Source organism: Bos javanicus, chromosome 4, assembly GCF_032452875.1.
Source record: "Bos javanicus breed banteng chromosome 4, ARS-OSU_banteng_1.0, whole genome shotgun sequence".
NCBI classification, from domain to species: domain Eukaryota; kingdom Metazoa; phylum Chordata; class Mammalia; order Artiodactyla; family Bovidae; genus Bos; species Bos javanicus.
The window spans coordinates 118,097,403-118,115,357 of NC_083871.1; the positions used below are offsets into that span (position 1 = coordinate 118,097,403).

The 17,955-nt window shown below is 55.6% G+C and overlaps 1 protein-coding gene across 9 annotated transcripts in view; it reads left to right on the plus strand.

Moving 5' to 3' along the window:
- Positions 1–13,952, plus strand: part of RBM33 (RNA binding motif protein 33) — a 110,965-nt gene extending 97,013 nt beyond the window's left edge. For all 9 annotated transcript variants that reach the window (XM_061415297.1, XM_061415298.1, XM_061415299.1 and 6 more), the window contains 3 exons: positions 1,394–1,582; positions 7,879–7,967; positions 8,089–13,952. In XM_061415297.1, the coding sequence (XP_061271281.1) occupies positions 1,394–1,582; positions 7,879–7,967; positions 8,089–8,137 (327 nt within the window). In that variant the 3' untranslated portion in view covers positions 8,138–13,952. The remainder of the gene's footprint in view (positions 1–1,393; positions 1,583–7,878; positions 7,968–8,088) is intronic.
- The last annotated feature ends 4,003 nt before the right edge of the window (positions 13,953–17,955 follow it).

Genomic DNA, 17,955 nt, shown 5'->3' on the forward strand with positions numbered 1-17,955 from the left:
CCCGTCCTCGGGAGTGCTGGGAAAGGAGCTAGAGCACCTCCGCCCCTGGGTTGAAAGCTGATGTGCTCACAGGCGTGCTTCCCTCCCTCGGCTTCGCGGTGTGACTCTGGAAGCTCAGCGGGGCCCAGGGAGCGGTTGTCTCCTGCAGCTCAGAGTGCACTACGGGTGCGGCTCTGCGCGGCCCCTGCCCTCCCAGCTGCTGCTCCAGAGGCTCCTCTGAAGTTTCCTCCTCAGCGCCTCGTTCACAGATGGGAAGCCTTTGGGGTGAAGTCCCCTGCCCGAGGAAGTGCTTCTGGCCCTGGTTCTTTCTGCACCGAGGGATGCCTTGTCTGAGCTCCGTGTGTGAGATGAGAGCCGTGGCCACCTTTCCAGGAGAGGAGTGTGCGCCATGTCCCATCATGTCCCGTGGGGGCACCCCTCCCCACAGCTTCTAGTGAGGGGCGTCTTCATGGCCCTCCCAAGGCCCCTGCTCTCTGCCCGACAGCCGCACATGTGTGAGGAGGATGGCAGACGCCTGCTCTGAGTTCTCCTGGAAGCGCTTGGACCCTGCCAGTCCCTCCTCTGCTGGTCTTGCTGCTGATACTGAGGAGTAGTGTTAGTGTGAAGACCAACCTAGGTCTTTGAAATGTTTAAATCACTTCGTGTGTGTTATCTCATAAATACCTTCTGACGCAGGAGCAAACAGACTGTCCGTTTGTGCTGCGAGAGGCACCCCCACAGTCACATTCATCGTACCTTCGGGTCAGAGCTTTACAGAATGTTCCAGTCTGAGTTCCCTTGAGTCGGGTGTTGTCCCTGGATGTGTGATGAGAAGGGCCTTAGGAAGGGCCCCCCACCATAGCTGTGTGCACAGATACTGCCCTCAGGGCTCTCTAGTCGCTGTCGTTGGGGTGCCAAGGAGTGTTGTGTGGTGGGGGTGGGGGACCCCTGCTGCAGAATCTGCCTTTCAGGACGGATACTGCCGTGGCCCGCAGTGATGGGGAGTGGCTGGGGGCAGTGCCGCGCAACTTCGCTGGCACTGCCTCCCACCCCCCGCGCGGGCCTGACCCACAGTGGGGAACTTCGGGCTCTGGGGCCCGTGAGGACCCGTGTCTTGGTGTCAGCCCAGCGCCTTTCTGGAGCCTGTGGTCCTGCTGCTGCATGCACAGGACGACCGTGTGAGCAGGTCGACTGTGGCACACAGTGCCCCCTGGCACCGTGCGTGCTGCCCAGGCTGACCGAGACTGCACCGCTTCCTCTCCTCCTCATGCGAGTGTGCTGGCCCTTTCTGACAGTGGGGAGCAGCTGCAGAGGACCCTGCAGCCCGTGGTGTATTTTGGTGGACTCTGGCGGACGCGCTCACGCTATGTCAGACATGCAGCCTGACCCTGAATGGTTCTTCTCTCGTTACCAGGTGCTCGTGCATGGGAGAGGCCGGGGCCTGGCGGGAGCCATGGGCCGGGGCCGCCTGATGCCCAACAAGCAGAACCTGCGGGTGGTGGAGTGCAAGCCTCAGCCCTGCGTTGTGTCTGTGGAGGGGCTCTCCTCGTCCACCACCGACGCCCAGCTGAAGAGCCTGCTGACGTCGGTGGGGCCCATCCAGGTGGGCCACCCTGTGCCTTCAGTCTGTGCCCTCCGTCTTGCCCTCCCAAGACTCAGTTCTTTAAAGCCCCTGAGAAGAAAGCTGAATGTTTTACCATTGTGCACGCTTGGTACCAGAACTTTTTGCCTGAGGGTTAGAGTGTTTGGAGTTTTTCAGGTGCTCAGAAACTTCATGAACTGTTTATTCCAGCTGAACAAATTATCCTTTGAAATCCTGAAATTATCCTTGAATTCTTGAGGAGTGGCTTGTCTGTTATCAGACACGTTAAGCTTGTATCCACAGAGAGCTCTTCTTGGACAGCCTGTCATAGAACGGGTTAACCTGCAGGAACACAGCTGGCGTCAGAGAGCTTACGATGCTTTTAAAAATACAGGTCTCCTGAGTGGAGATTCTCCAACCTATGGTAGTTGAAAACCTGGGATCAGATCACAGTTGAGGAGTGAGCCTGGGACCCCAGGCTGGGCTGGGCTGGGGTGGAGTGGGGTGGGTGGCGAGTCCAGGCTTGCCCTGGGCCCTGCTCCTGGCTGGCTCCCAGCCCGGGTCGGGGCGGGAGGTGGTGGTGCTGTTGCTCTCCACGTGTGACCCCGGTCGGTCTGGGCTGTGCTCCTGCCCCGCGGTCCCGATGATTCTCCTGTGCATCCTTGAGAGTGAGCCTGCGCTCAGGGTCAGCGCGTGATGGCAGAGCCGTTGCTGCTCAGCGCTGCGCGACTAACCTGCAGAAGTCGGAGTTTGAGTGCTGCGTTCTGGGGGCCATTTTCCCATTTGCCTTTTTTTCTTTCTCCTGTTCTGGAAAGAAGGATTAGAGATCATTGTGTTAAAGTTTAATGGAGGACACTTTGTTAAAGCAGAGCAAAACTAATACTGGGTATTTAAAGGCTTCTTTTTATTAGAGAAGAAGACGGGAAGATAAGAGTGGTTACATCAGGTGCCCTTAGAATGCTGCTGGAAGGAGTCCCCAAGGGTGAGGAATTCAGCAGCTGCCCAGGAGGGCCTGTGGGCCATCCCCAGGGTCCCAAGGAGCCAGCACCCCTGTCCTTGCCAGTCTTAGTCCCGAGGGATGGTGTTGAGGGGCGTCCACAGGTCTGTAAGCACTGAGATCACACAGTGCTGACGTAACAAAGGTTGCCAGCATTAGATAGCTGAAGACCAATGTTGGTAAGTTTAAATTGTGAGAAGATGCTTATAACAAGACTTGCATGTGGTTTAACTGTAAATACCCTTCAAGGCGGGTGGTGAGGAGGTCCAGGCCTCCTGGCTGCAGGAGAGGCAGACGTGAGGCCTCTGGTGGGCTGGGCTGTGGCGCCACCTGGCGCCCGCGTGCCCTGAGAGCAGGCGGTGTCTGCACCCAGAAGGCCCTGCCCGGTGCCCACCAGCAGGGCTGTGGGAGGAACCGGAAAGAAGGGCCTGTCTGCCTGTCCACCACGCCAGGGGTCCTGCTCGTAGGGAAGGGACAGGCAGTCTGGGGTGGAGTGAGACTGCGGTGGCTGGCTTAACGTTGGGGGTCGTGGTTGGGGGCTCCGTGGACAGGTGAGCCTCGTCAGCTGCCGGGCCTTCCAGGATGTGGTGGGGCCGTGGGCGTCGGGCGTTGAGGCGGCTTCCGTCTCGGTCCCGAGTTTGCTATTTCCTGGAGTGCAGCTTCCCAGCCGAGGACTTCCCCCAGGCACCGCACAGTAGTGCACATTTCGTCTCCGCCTCTGCCTCCGCTCTGGAGTTACCGCGGAGGTGGGGTGAAAGAGACGCGGGTCCCCGGGCGCTGCAGAGGGAAAGCGTGTGCCCTCAGAAGGAGGCCTGTCTTCCCTGCGTGAGGTCTCTGGGGTCACTTCAGGCCGCCAGTGCGGCTGTTACGGGGCACAGGCACAGGGGAAGCCCTTGTTCTGGGGGTATCTTGGGTTACCTGGTAAGGAGGAGCCCCTTAGAGCCATCGTGTGAGGTGGGATTGTGCTGAAGCATCTCACCTCCTGTGAGGAGCCCTCCTGCCTGCCTTGTCTGGTTTTGACGGATCAGGAGCGTCTGGGGTGACCTGGAGGAAGTCGGGATCTCAGTGGAAGCAGTTCAGTTATTTTGGAGTTGAGGACGTTTGGGGAAGAAAACGCTAGGTGTAGTTAAATGTTGCTGTTCAGTCGCCCAGTCGTGTCCGACTCTTTGTGACACATGGACTGCAGCACGCCAGGCCTCCCTGTCCCTCACCGACTCCCGGAGCTTGCTCAGACTCATGTCCATTGAGTCAGTGATGCCATCCAAACATCTCATCCTCTGTCGACCCCTTCTCCTCCTGCCTTCAATGTTTCTCAGCATCAGGGTCTTTTCTAGTGAGTCAGTTCTTCACATCAGGTGGCCAGAGTATTGGCGCTTCAGCCTCAGCATCAGTCCTTCCAGTGACTATTTAAGAGAAATGTAGATATTCCCAAAACTGATGTTTTGAGCTTTAAAGAAAACAGGCGTGGCCACATGATCTGAAGATTGTTAACCAGAGGCTGACACGCACAGTTCTGAAAACACTGTTGTAAATAATTCTCCCGAAAAAGAGGATTCCAGGCAGAGTGCATGGTAACCCAAGGGCTGTGATCTGTAGGGTAAGTTTGTACAAGATGAGAGGGGAAGGGGAGCCTCAGAGTGTCTCTTAACTGTGTCAGAGCAGAAGGGACAGCACTTATGCTGTGGGTGAGAGGAAGCCCAGACATTGGAATTGAGGAAAAGACACAGACTCAGCGTCAAAAAAGACCACATCTCGTGTAAACGTGAAGAGGAAGCAGCGTGTGATGGAGTGGTCTGAGACGCCAGAGTCGCTGTTCCAAACACCCCATCACCAGCAAGAGGGTCGGGTGACCTGCGTCCAGAATGAAGAGGGCGGTGCCCCTGCACTCCAGCCCAGCTGCGGGCCCTGGGGAAGAGAGCTGGAGTCGGGGCAGGCCCGCCGCCTGGCACGCCCCAGGGCTGCCGTGTGAGAAGGGGGTTCCCCAGGTGCCCCTGGGGCCTGGCCGCCCAGGGGCCGCTGTCACTATAAATCTGATGGCTTATACCTGGGGCTCTGTTTGAGCATTTTTGTGTGTGTCTAAAACTCCGAATATCAGCGTCAGTTTTGGCTTCAGTCGGTTCCCGAAGGCACCGGGAAGCGTTGGCCAGAGTAGGGAGAGTAGTGTAGGTGATTTTCAGGACTGCGGGTTCACTGCAGAGTCCCCCCAGCGTGGTCGTTTATTCAAGCACACAGACACCAACGCAGGCTCTTCCTGGAAAGAGGGGGAGCTTTCCCTGAACAGGGAAAAGAGACCCAGAACGGTGAGGACAGTTTTCTGGACTTTAACTGCCCGCTGCCCCTGCGGTGCTTGTGGCAGCTCGTCCAGGGGCCTGAGCGGGGCCACTGAGCCCACGTGCAGGAAGCCGCCCCGGGAGGGCGTCGTGGCTTGTGTTCTGCTGTTCACAGTAGCGCAGGTGTTCTCGGGAATCGTCTGCAGGTGTCTTGTCTCTGAGAAATGACAAGTATATCTGGGTGAGGTGGGCAAGTGAGCCTGTCCCCATGGGCCAGTCAGAGAGTGTAGAGTGGAGACAGAGTTTACCTCTCAGTTTGTTCTGGGTAAACTAAAGTGCTTACTTATTTGGAAATGGGCTGCTGATTCGCAGGATGTATTTTCAGAGTGGAAGCTGGTGATTATCATGCATGCCCTTTAGTTTATAGTCCACGGGATCTTCTTGTATCTTCCCAGTAGAGGGATCGCTAGTATTTGTCACTTCGGTAGGTCAGAAATGGTTAAATATTCAGTTTTGGCAGTGTATTAATGTTTTATCTGAAAATAGCCTCTGTATTTTGAAAAAAAAAGAAAAGGTGCAGAAATGTCAATAAGGGGAGGAAAAACAGATTTTAAGACGGTGTTCTTACTGCTTATGTTGACTGTTGAGAAGCAGCTCACGCCGGTGATTTAAGAATTTCATTGAAAGTTTACGCTCTTTTGATTGATACTTTTTCAATTAAATTGAGCTTTAAACCAGGTAGATACAGATAAACAAATCTTACCTCAGATGCCATTTTATATGATAAGTGGTAAACAGGAAGCGTCATGTTTCACTCCACATTGTGAAGTCACCCAGAGGAAATACAGCCTCAACATTCTTTTTCTCAGAAGAAGAGCATGGTGTTTTCAAAATCTAGATTCCATCTGTGAGTCGTAGAGTGCGGATAATTATCTGTGCCATCGTAACAAATTAGTCTTCCTTGTCTGTTCCTAGTTGACTGATTTTTGTATCTTTCGACAGAATAAGTCTAGTAAGCTGTGGTTCTTGTGTTGAGAACTGCCGTGGTGTTGGCAGCAGTTGGCACGAAGCTGTGCTCGGCATCCTTGAGTGCTGCAGCCGCATGGCGGGAGTGGGGACCTGGGTCAGGAGGCGGGCCTGGCGGGGTGTCTGCTGCAATGCGGGGCTGTTCTCATGACCGGAGGATAGCTCCTACCACGCTCCCCTCAGGGCTCCGCGGGTCACGGGACAGCCCGGCGTTTCCTCTTGCCTCTTCCCTTCGGGGGCAGCTCTAGAGTGTCAGCAGTTGGAGATGGTTGGAGGAAAAGACAGAGAGCGGGTGTGTGCTGAAAGCTGGGGCCAGCAGGTGTCTGTCGAGTAATGCAAGTGGGATTTCAGAGGCCAGGAAAGCTGTGTGCTGCCGGTGTGTCCCAGAGAAACTAATATTGAGCTTTTCGTGTCCAGCTTTACTTGGAGAAGGAAATGGCAACCCGCTCCAGTACTCTTGTCTGGAGAATCCCATGGACAAAGGAGCCTGGCGGGCTACAGTCCATGGGGTCGCACAGAGTCGGACACGACTGAGCGACTTCACTTTGTCCAGTGAACTTAGTGATCAGTGAAATTATCAAGAAAATTCTTGTGCTTCTGGGTTTTGTATCTGACAGAAGAGGTGAATCTGCTGTTTGCTGAGCTGGCGTCAAGAGGGCCTGCCGGTGGCTGCCCTGCACCCGGCGTCCTGGGCCTGCTGCCGGTCAGGGTTGCCTGGCGGTGTGCCGGGCGACCTGACTGCCCTCCGCGCGGCCGGTATGAAGCTCAGCGCCACGCCAGCTGGGCACTGGAGACTGTTTCTGTGTAAGTGCCGGAGAGCAGCTTTTGGGAAAGCGTTTCCTTAGTACTCTGCTCACCGTGCTTACTCGTGGGGTGCTGTGTTTATGAGAGTTGGGGGCGCCTGTTCTGTTACACAACGTGGCTTTCTCAATGTGTTTCAGAGAATTGATGTTTTGGCTAGGTACTTCTGTTGGAGGTCTTTGAACAAGTGCTCTAAAACGAAACCGCCACATGTGTAAACTCTTGTCAAGGGTGGTGTCTTGCTGCTGGTTATGTTTCTGGCTGCTGCACTTCACTGGGCAGAAGCCCAGACACAGCAGATGGCTCTCAGTTGCTGAGTCCTTGCTGCTTCCTCGGGTCGGGTCCTCCAGGGAGCAAGGTCTCTGCCACCCCCCACCCCACTGGGCACTTTGCTCACTGCCCCAGAGACATGTGGCCAGTCACGAAAATGCTTGAGAAGGGTCAGACTCTGGAGAGTGGGCTGGCTGAGAAATCCGAGTCCTCCTTCGGCGTGTCCCTCCCAAATCCTAGAGTGCTCTGTTGGAGCACAGAGCTCCTCTCATCCTTGGGGCAGGTGTGAGGACCATCTGTCCGTTCACGGTCCTGGCACTGGTCTCCTCGCTAGACAGATCTGTCCACTCCACGCACGCCTCTGGTCTTCACTTGGGAGAGTAGCCTCGGAAATGGTGTTTCACATCCTAGGATTTAATTTAAGGTGCCGCTTCATGCTCCCCGACATTTTAAAGTGCAGAGTGTGAGCAGACAGAGCTGAGGGCTGCCCTGGTCCCAGCCGCGCCCCCTGGCAGCCCCGCTCTGCGTGAGGACCTGGGTCTGCCCCAGTGGTCCTCGGGGGAGCGCCGCCCCTCCGCCCTGAGCCCCTGGCCCACCTCGTCCCTCCTGTGTGAGTGGGGCCCGGGGAACGTCGCCTAAGGGGAAGGAAGTCTCCGAGGGTGGGCGCCTGCCTTAGGCCTGCGTGAGCAAGTGGAGGGAAGGGGGGCAGCTGGCGAGCAAATGAAGGAGGGTCTTTACACCGGGCCTGGAGGGTGCTGAGTGCTGCTTAGGGCCGGGGCGTGGGGCTGTTTCGACGGGGAGCTTGAAGTACTAGTTTGTGTCAGGGACCTGCGGTCCGCCTGGACTGGAACCTCGCGTTAACCCCGACGGACCAGCGTGCGCGTCACACCCTATGCCGCGGTGTCGCGTGATGCACAGCCCCGCTCTGACACGCTTCTGTCCTCTTCCTGCAGAGCTTGCAGATGCTCCCCCAGCAGCGGAAAGCCATAGCCAAGTTCAAGGAGCCAGCCCATGCGTTGGCGTTCCAGCAGAAGTTCCACAGGTAGCGTGGAGTCCCTGGGGCCAGACGAGGGTGGGTCGGCTGCAGGACGCGGTGCGGAGCGTGCCGTGGGTGGTCCCACGGGGCAGGGGGCTTCACGTGTGTGCCGTGTGCCCTTCCGCAGGCACATGATAGACCTGTCCCACATCAACGTGGCCCTGATTGTCGAGTGACCTCCGCGGACGGGCTGACCGGGACGCCGCACACACACTGTGGAACTCCTCCGGAGCTGCGCGCAGAGGCCCCACGAGCCGAGTCTCTCCATCCACAGCCCTGCCAGGCCGTTGTCCGAGACGCCCTACGGCCGGGGTCGATTCCAGAAGAGCTGGACTTGAGGGACGTGGCAGACTCGCGTCGCCGTTAGAGCGCTCAGGCTCTGTTGCCACCACAGAGAACTGCAGTTCCGTTTTCTTTCGTTTTCCAAGTGCTTACAATGCATGTAGACGTTGTTGTTTGTGATCTCACTGTATGACCGATCCCAGTGACTTAGTCAGGAGAGACCATCACCGTCACAGATGCTCAGTATTTTTCACAGCAAAGAATATTTGATAATGGTTGCACTTATCTTCAGTGCAGGCTAGACGAGTGTGTTTCTCACCCAGCTTCACTCGCGTTCCTTTCTCAGAAGGCCCTCCAGGGCATTTGTGAAAACGTAGAGGCAAATTCGGGTGGCGATATCCTGGGAAGCAGGGTGTGCGGGTGGCTGGGAGTGGTGCCAATTGTGCAGCAGATTCTGCTTCTTGTAAATATTCTCAGAGCGCCAGCCCAGTTCCAGAGGGAATGCCCCTTTCTACACTCTGCCCAAACACCATGGAGAAGCTGGTGGGCACTGGCGTGAGCCCCCGGGCTAAGCACAGGTTTTGGGGCCCCGCTAGGTGAGGGTAGGCCAGCTGGAAGCTTGAAAGGACCTGTTTGGTTTTTTCCTCTTTTTAGACACAGCCCCAAGAGGCATAGTCATGCCACCAGCTCTGTGATACGTATGTGACTGTTGGGAAGCCTGGTTATCACTGCTGTGACGAGCGTTTTCTTTTCTGAAGGCCCTTTGAGCAGGGGCCTTTGAGCAGGGGCTGCACTGTCCTTGAGCGGAGCCCGGAGCAGGGGGCTGCTTGCACAGGCGTGTGGGCGGGCGGCTGCAGAACTTGGGGTAGCTTCATGCAGGTGAGACGCTTGCACCCTGTAAAGTCATCTTCAGTGAAATCCGTTGTGGGCAGACGATGGCAGAAGTCCTTACTGTATTTGTGCTCGTGAAGGAGTCTCACTGTTGGGTTTTTCTAACATGGGCCTGAACTACTGGGGCAGGTGATAACTGGGGCGTACTCAGACTTTTTAGCTGAATTTTATACGTAAGATTTCCTGTCACGTTTATTAGTAGAATTAAGGGAAACAGACGCCTGTGCTGGTTAGCGCAGCGAGGACCCTCAGCAGGGCACCCCTTTCTCAGCTTTCTCGTGGGGAGCTGAGACACAGGTCATGTGATCTTGTATCTTCTTGTTTTCACAGTTGAAATTTTATCTTTTTCAAATTAAGTCACCAGAACTGCAGGGGAGTGTTGAGACCCGCGAGCCTCTGTAGCGCTGACTCCACAGTGCGCCACGTGCTAGGAGGGAGCCTGCAACGTGAAGGTGGGTGCTCATGGCCGCTGCTCAGAGGCTGCAGTTCCAGGAAGCGGTAGGCACTGGTAGAACACCCTCGATCACCTGTCGCTGGGGGCGCCTGGCGCGTGCCCCCACCCCCCCTCCCCGCCCGTCTTCACGAGCAGATGCAGGTGTGTTCACACGAGCATGGCTCGTGTGGCTCAACCACAGCGAGCTGGGTTGAAGCGGCAAGTGGGGTGCTGCAGGCGCCATGCAGCGGGGTCCAGGCCACCCCCCCCCAGGCGGCAGGAGGCTCACAGTTAAGGGACTTTCAGGGCTTGATGACGCAGTGAAATGAGCCTGCCGATTTTACCGCTTTTTGAAATAGTCTAAGTGTGCTATGACTTTGAAGCTAAAAATCTGCCCGTTGTCTCCATAACGTAGCTAGGCACCCTTTTTTCTAGTTAGTGATAATAAACGAATCCTATTTGGGCACCTTGTTCACGGCTACCCTAAGGGCTGCTTTTGTGTTGTCTGAGCCCGATATGGTGCCCCGGGACACGTGTGCGTCTGTAACTGTCTGCACACACCCGGAACATGCTTTCTCTGGATAGAACATTCTTGAACGGCCATCGGCCAAGTCGGCCAGGCCTTCCGTCAAGGCCTGGTTAGAGAGGCTCCCCATGGTCGCCTCCTGACACGCTGGGCCCGTGGGCACGGGCTGTCAGTGCCGGCCAGGCCTGGGGACGCAGCCTCGGTTTCCTTGAGGAAACTGGGAAAGGAAGGAAGCAGAATTAGAAAGGAGCACTATTCCCGCCTCGCGCAGTGCAGTGCAACCAGACCACCGCACGATGAACCCCCTGGGAAGATCTGTTGCAACCATTATCTTTGTTCTTTATTTATCATGCATTTAAAGTGAGATGCAGAAGCAGTTAACACACTATGTAAATATGGACCTTTTAAAATTAAATCGTTATGGGAAATGCTTTCAGTTCAGCAACATCGTAGCTATTTGTTAGTTCTTTTGTGTTGTCTTATCAAAGTTTAATGGATACAGTTCCATAATGTTGATGTGTTTGTGTGTATATTCGATTTTTATAAAGATGGTAGTAAGTCAATACATTTATCCTGATCTGTGTATTATTTGTTCACAAATTCAAGAAGCCAGTAAATATCATTATATCTCATAAGGTAAAGACTTTAGCGATTATGTGGAGCTCAGGTACCCTTTCTTTTCGTATTATCTTGTTTTGATTTTAATGCTGTAATATAAGTTCACTTAGCTACTTACTGAGCTAACCTTGCATTTCCGTTGGTCTGTCCATATCTGTTAAGTCTTACGTGATATCCTTCTAAGGGAGAAATACCAGCTCTTTTTTCCGAAAGCAATGTTGAGGGTTCCGCCCTTTCTGGCCGGGCAGCACCCTCAGCAGGGCCTGTGCCCTCTCTGCACCGGGGGTGGGGGGTGGGGCGGGGAGGGGGGCGGGGGGACTTCATCGTAACTATTTCTGACTGGGGTCTTCTCATGATTTGTAAAAGGTCCTAGATGAACAATTGTTTGTGCTTAGTTCTGTAGAGTTTCTGAATTGTGACAGAGCTTTAGATCCTGCACTCGGGGATCTTTTTTTTTTTAAGGGCGTTTTGCTAAATGATGCAAACAGACTTTGTTGCTGGAGGGAGGCTGGGAGAGGTGACCAGGGTGAAGAAGGACAGGACGGAGTGCAGGGAGGTAGAGCATGCAGGGCTGGCCAGGAGCCTGGTCCTGACGCCCGGCGCTGAGGAGGAGGCAGCTGGGGTGGGCGGGCGGGTAGTGGTCACAGCGACGGCCACGCCAGGGCCGCGCGCTTTGCGTGCAGTGGACCGCCGAGCTGGTGGACGAGAGGAGGCCCGGCTGGCTGATCTGGATGGTAGACGAGACTTAGGGCCAGGTTGTTCTGAGAGCCTGTCACTTCTTTCCTTTTTTTTTTTTTTTTTGACTCTTTTGTAGTTTTTGTTGTTTGTTTTCTGCTTTTTATTTTTTAATTTCTCTGTTGTTTAATTGAAGGTAAGCTCAGTGTGCTCATGGACCATTGACTGCCAGGGACCCTGATGAGGACAGTCAGGTTTTGGTTGAGGTCTGTGTGCAGAGCGCCTGGAGCCACGCATGGGGTGTGGAGCCCCCGAGCCCCCTAGCTTCTGGCCCCCAGTCCCTGGAGTGGCAGCGTGCCCCCCGGCTGCACCCCACCGGGAGCCCTGCTTCTGCAGACCACGCCGCCGCCTTCTGCAGACCATGCCCCAGCCTAGACCCCATCCCAGTCCCCCACCGCAGCCCAGCTCCTTTGTCTCTGAGTGGGTGGGGTGCTTGAAAGGCATGGATGACTTTTTTACAGGTTTTTCTAAGTGACGGTATTCTGAAAGGGGATTAACTAACTGAAGGGGTGGATGATACAAAATGGGACCAGGAGACACCCCTGTCCTCTTGGAGGAAGCCATAGGAATTACATCTGTTACAGGGAGAATGTAGATGTTCTCCTGTACTTAATGAGCATTTAAATTAGCCTTTTCACCTCTTTTTAAATCATGTGAATGATGTGTTGTTTTGGACATCAGTAAATATGAACTCTGCAAAGGCAGTGAGCCTTGACTTACTATTAAATCCTAAGGATTTTGTGTAAGGTTTTTTTGCAACCTGTTTAATTTTCCTCATTTAAAGGGCCCATGGTTCTGTGTCCTGGAACCAAGCAACCCTCTGATTCATATTGGATCCCGGGTATACCTGCTGGTAGCGTTTGGTGGGGAAGGGTCTTTGGTTTTACATGTGTGAAAAACCTGCTCTTTTTAGAAAATGTGCAAAAAATCTTACGTCTCTTTTCTGTGCTGTATTTTGGTAGGAAGTCTTTCATTAAGATGAGGAGGTAGTACAGGCGTTTCTAGTGAGAACTTGCTTCTTGCTCTCACTTCTCACCAACTAAAATGTAAAAAGGCCTTCATGTCGGCGCTTTAGTTTACTGATTTTGAAAGGTATGTAGAAGAATACAGGCCTTTAAAAAGAAACATGATTGTAGTCTTTGAATTTTAATACTTTCCACAGAATGGACAAACAGATGTACTGTTTTAATATATTCTGTATTTAGTAATTTAATATACTCTAGAAAGTAGACCTCTTGACATTCTTCTAGCATGATTTTCTTTTAAACTGTTTTTCATTTTAAGGGCACGTAATGGAACCTGATTTTTAAAGGACTGTTTAAGTTCTGTGCTCTCTGCAGTATTGTCTCAGGATATATAATTTATGTTTTTAAAGCAACATTTATATGACACACATTTATAGCTATTGACGGAAGAGCAAATAACCACTTGTTTTGATAACTCAGCTTTGCTTTTCACAGGCGTGGGATCCAGAATTGTTTTTTCCTCTGTGAGGATTTTAACTCTAAGGCTTTAATTCTGCTGTTTAATTTTCAGGTTCACCAGCAACACAGCCTGAAATCTGATTTGTTTTTTTTCCTTTTCATTTCTGAGCTGGTTCTCTTTGCTGGGCTTCCTGTCTGGTCTCACTCCTGCTGCTGAGAGTCTGGGCCCCATCATCCAGGCCTCCTGCACACCCCTTCCTCCCCTCGGGGTTCCCTGCTAAGCCCACCCCCACCGTCCCCACAAGCATGCCCTTCTCTCACTTGCGTTGCCGGCTGACCGTTCTCTCCTCCTGCTGCCGCCTCCGGTGACTCTGTCCTGGCCGCTGTGTCCCGTGTTGGCGTTGAGAATTCCACTCAGCTGTCGCGAGTCCCCTGTGCTGCGTCGTCTCACCCTTTGCTTTGACAGGTCTGACTCCCCATTTGTTCCCGCAGGTCTCCGGCTGGCAGAGTAACCTCTGGGTTCTGTTGTTTGCAGGCGCTGCGCGGAGGCCGGCCCGCGCCCGGGCACTCACCAGCCCTCTGTTCCTCCCTCTCCTTTTGCAGGACCTCTCTTGCGTGGGTCAGTGTTAGTGGTAGCGCGCTCTTCTTCCGCTGGGAGGCGACGGCCCGTCGGGCTCTGTCGCGCTCTGGCTGGCTGTGACCCTTCCTAAGCGTATTGCTATGTGCTGCGAGCTGGCCTGGGCCGGCTCGGCACGGCGTCTGCAGCTGTGTTTGTGGGGCGCACACTGGGATTGAGGAATCAAGAGCTAAGCGAGTTGCTTTCTTCTGGGTGATCTGCTCCGTGTCTCCACCCAGCGCACCACTCTCACGTTTGCGGGCGGGGATGGTGCCTTGTTTTACCCCGTTTTCCACTTTGCGCTAATCGCTGTGACAGCTTTATCAGGAATATGTGTGAAGAACCGTTGTGACATAGTTGGAAAAAATGTATTCTGTGTGTGTCATCTATGTGATTCCATGCCAAGAAATGTGTTTTGAACTGTATTGTAATTCGAGAGATGTGTTAATAAATACCTTGCACTTTCTGCTTTTGTCCGTAGCTTTTATTCCCTCTCCCACTCGGGTTCGGTCCGTCCCACGTCTTCCCCACCGGGACCATCCCTCAGTGGACGGGGGTTGTCCTGAGGCCCCCCAGGCCCACCCGCTGTGGTCAGCTCTCGCCCTGAACAGGTGTCCAGCCAATGGCCAATGGAAGGTCAGTGACCGACTTGCTCCCAGTCCAGGTCTCATGAGGCGACAGTGACCAAGCAGGCAGGCCACTGTGTTTCGTCAGCCGGAAGTGGGAGACGCACATCCTCCTTTTAAATGTTGTGGAGCATCAGAGCTAATCTGTAGCGTTTTTCAGAGGAAGTCGGTGATCGTGACACCGAGAGTGGGGAAGGTCACTTGCCGTCGCCCGCTGACTCCCTGCTTCTGTCACGAGAAGCGGCACGCGCCCATGTACCTGCGCTGCGTGCCCGCCCTCCAGTTCAGGCGCCCATGGCCCTTCCCAAGTTGCTGCAAACTGCTCATAACCCATGGTCTTTAAATACTTTAAAAATAAAGCGCACCTCAAAAAACATCGTTCAAGGAAAAGCTTGAGGAAAAAAACCCAGAGGTCCCCCCGCCCAACACCGTCACTCCCCCCCGCGCTGTACAGGCTGGGACTGGGCTGCAGCCGCACCTACCTGCCTCACTAAGGACAGAAGGGAGACCTGTCCCTAAAGGTAGCCTGAATCTCAGCGCCGTTCTCCCCAAGGTATGGGTGAGAACGCGCCCAGGTTTCAGGTAAGGAAGAAAGGTGGGAGAAGAGGCTGGTTTGCGGGAACACAGATGAAGAGGAAAGAGTCCACCTGAACAAAGTCCAAGATCCCGGTGGGGGCACAGGTGGGCGAGGGTGCAGGTGGGCGAGGAGGGCAGCGGTTTGGACGGAGAACAGCCCACCTGGGCCTGATGCCCGGCTTAGGTCCCGTGCTGGTGGCCTGGTGGGGCGGGGCCCTCAGGGTCACGTGGGGGCCTACCTGACCAGGGCGAGGCCCTGCCCCTGCGGCTTCCAGCTTCGAGCCCTGCCTGAGGGCGCAGGCCTCCTGGGCTGCTCCGGCCTTGGTCACTGGGCAGCTGGGAGGGCGAAACCATGGGACCTGCCCGGCACCTGCCCACCTGAGTCCCCCAGGACGTCCAGTTCCCAGCCCTCCATCAGGCAGACCTGGAAAGGGGACTGCGTTTCAGCGCCACAGCCCTGGTTCTTGGTCTGCGAGACCAGGACCCCCTCCTTTCTCAGGGCTACTTGCCTGAGGCCCGAACCCTTGGAGGAGCTACCGGGATCACACCTCTAGGGCACTGCCCATCCCATGGTCAGCTCCCACCCAGGGTCACGCCCTCCCTTAGGGCCACACCCCCAAGGGTCATCCCTCCCAGGGCCACCAGCCACCCCCAACCCAGTCCCTCCTGCCACAGGGTCACACCCCTTGGGGTCACACCCTCCCCCAGGGCTGCCCCCTTCTCTAGGGTCACACCCCCAGAATCCCATCCTTCTCCCAAGGTCAAGGCCTCCCCGATGGCCACAGCCCTGAGTCACAACGTCCCCTAGGGTCACACCCCCGGGTCACACCCTCCCAGTTGGCTGACCTGACTCCTGTCTCTCCACCATCACTCTGGACATTAGGAAATGTCTTTCCCCAACATGATCGGCAAGGAGATCCAGCCAGTCAATCCTAAAGGACATCAGTCCTGGGTGTTCTCTGGAAGGACTGACACTGAAGCTAAAACTCCAGTACTTTGGCCACCTGATGTGAAGAGCTGACTCATTGGAAAAGACTCTGATGCTGGGCAAGATTGAAGGCAGGAGAAGGGGACGACAGAGGATGAGATGGCTGGATGGCATCACCAACTCGATGGACATGAGTTTGAGTGAACTCTGGGAGTTGGTGATGGACAGGGAGACTTGGCATTGCTGCAGTCCATGGGATTGCAGAGAGTTGGACACGACTGAGCAACTGAACTGAACTGAACAACATGATCTGAGATGGAGACTCAGTCCCGTGACTCCCTCTCTTCCTTGGCCGCCCCTTACGCAGGCCTGGGCCACGGCCTGTATGGACCCCTCCTGGACCCTGACCTGCTGAGCTCGACCAGCAGGTTCTTAGGGGACCGGGACCCCCAGTCCTCAGCCCCGCCTCCCCTGGCTGCCTCCGCTGGGGAGCCGGCTCTTTGGGCACCCTCCCAGTCCACTCCCTGCCCTCGTGCTCACGGAGCCACACCCCGCTCCTCAGGACACTTGCCTGGCATCCCGACGGTGGGCAGCCAGGCTGGCGAGCCTGCTTTGAATTGGCAGCCGCGCACCTCAGGGAGGAGCCCAGGTGCCCTGGGAGGCCCAGCTGCATCTCCCGGTCAAGCCAGGGTCACTCTCAGGGGGATCCCTCCCGCCTCCTCCCCTCGGTGTCCATGGCCTCTCGGCCTCCCCTTTCAGCATAAATTCACCTGCTCCCTCACCACCCAGCCTCTCAGCCTGCCCCGCGGTGCTCCTGTCCAAGGCCAGCGCCCTGTCGGCACGGCCGCCACACAAAGACCCGGGGCCTGGGTGGGTCTCTTCCCCTCCGGGACTTTCCCTTCTGCCCCGGACCTTTCCTTTCAGCAGCAGACGTGCAGGAAACAGCCTCCAGTGGAAAAAAGAAAACGTCCTCCTTGACCTCGTAACCACTTTCAGCAGCCGATGCACAATTCTTTCCCCGTTTTTGTAAAGCTCTGGTGGCTCAGGCAGTAAAGAATCTGTCTCTAGTACAGGAGACCTGGGTTCGATCCCTGGGTCGGGACGATCCCCTGGAGGAGGGAATGGCAGCCCACTGCGGTCCTCTTGCCTGGACAGTCCCCAGGACAGAGGTGCCTGGGGGCCTCAGGTCTGTGGGGAAGCGTGACGCTGTCACTGAGAGTTGTCTCTTTTTGCCGCCTTCATTTTCTCTTTTGAAAATTCTCTTGAATCCACAATAATGTGGCTTTCGACCCCTGCATTTCCCCAAGACTTCTCTTGCTAAAAATGTTCCTGGTACCCGTGTCACCAAGTTCAAGGATAGAGCCTCAGGACTCATCTCAGGCCATCGGAGCATGTAAAGCGGTTGATGTCCCTGGTGTCCAGGGCGCCGCCTTCTCTTCCATCTTTCTCCTACCCCATCCCACCACTCTGGGCTTGCCTGGTGGTTCAGCGGGTAAAGAAACCGCCTGCAATTCAGGAGACCTGGGTTCGATCCCTGGGTCAGAGAGATCCCCGGGAGAAGGGAAAGGCTGCCCATGTCAGTATCTGGCCTGGAGAATTCCATGGACTGTACAGTCCAAGGGGTCACAAAGAGTCGGACACAACTGAGCGACTCTCACTTCACTCACTGCCCCCTCTAGGTCGTCCCCGGAGCTGCTGCTTGGGCTCCCGGTGGGGCCTCACCTCCAGCTAAAGGCCGGAGCCCTTGGGTCTCTCCTGTCTCAGTCCCCGAGCACTCCCCATGACCTCAGGCCATTCAGTGGCCTGAAAGGTCAGCCGGAGGCCCCTGAGCACCCCCATCCTCCCATGGACTCTCTCCTGAACTCCAGATTCGAACCTGTGTCCCTGCTGAGACACCCAGATATCCAGCTCACACTTGGTCCAGCTGAACTCTGACCTTCAGCCCCATCTCGGGACATGGCAGCTCATTTCTTGGGGGTGCCCAGACCCCGAACTCCGGCGCCCTCTCTGCCTCCCCCTCCTCTCGGACCACGGCGCATCCAGCGACCGCACCCTCCAACGCCCCTGGAATCACACCTCTTCTGGCCCGCAGACGCCTCCCCAGTGACGCCCGCAACCTCCCACAGCCTGGGCTCCAACAGTTTCCCTGCACTCACTCTTCCCTTCCACCCACCGGCCGTGAGCAGACGTCAGCTGGAAATGTCTTCAAGGTGCAGGTCAGATGACCCCACTCCTCTGTGGGGGCGCGCCAGGCATTCTCATCTCACCCAGGCTGAACCCCCGACCCCGACCATGGCCTCCAGGCCTCGGTCCGCAGGTTCCCCGCGGGACTGCGCTCC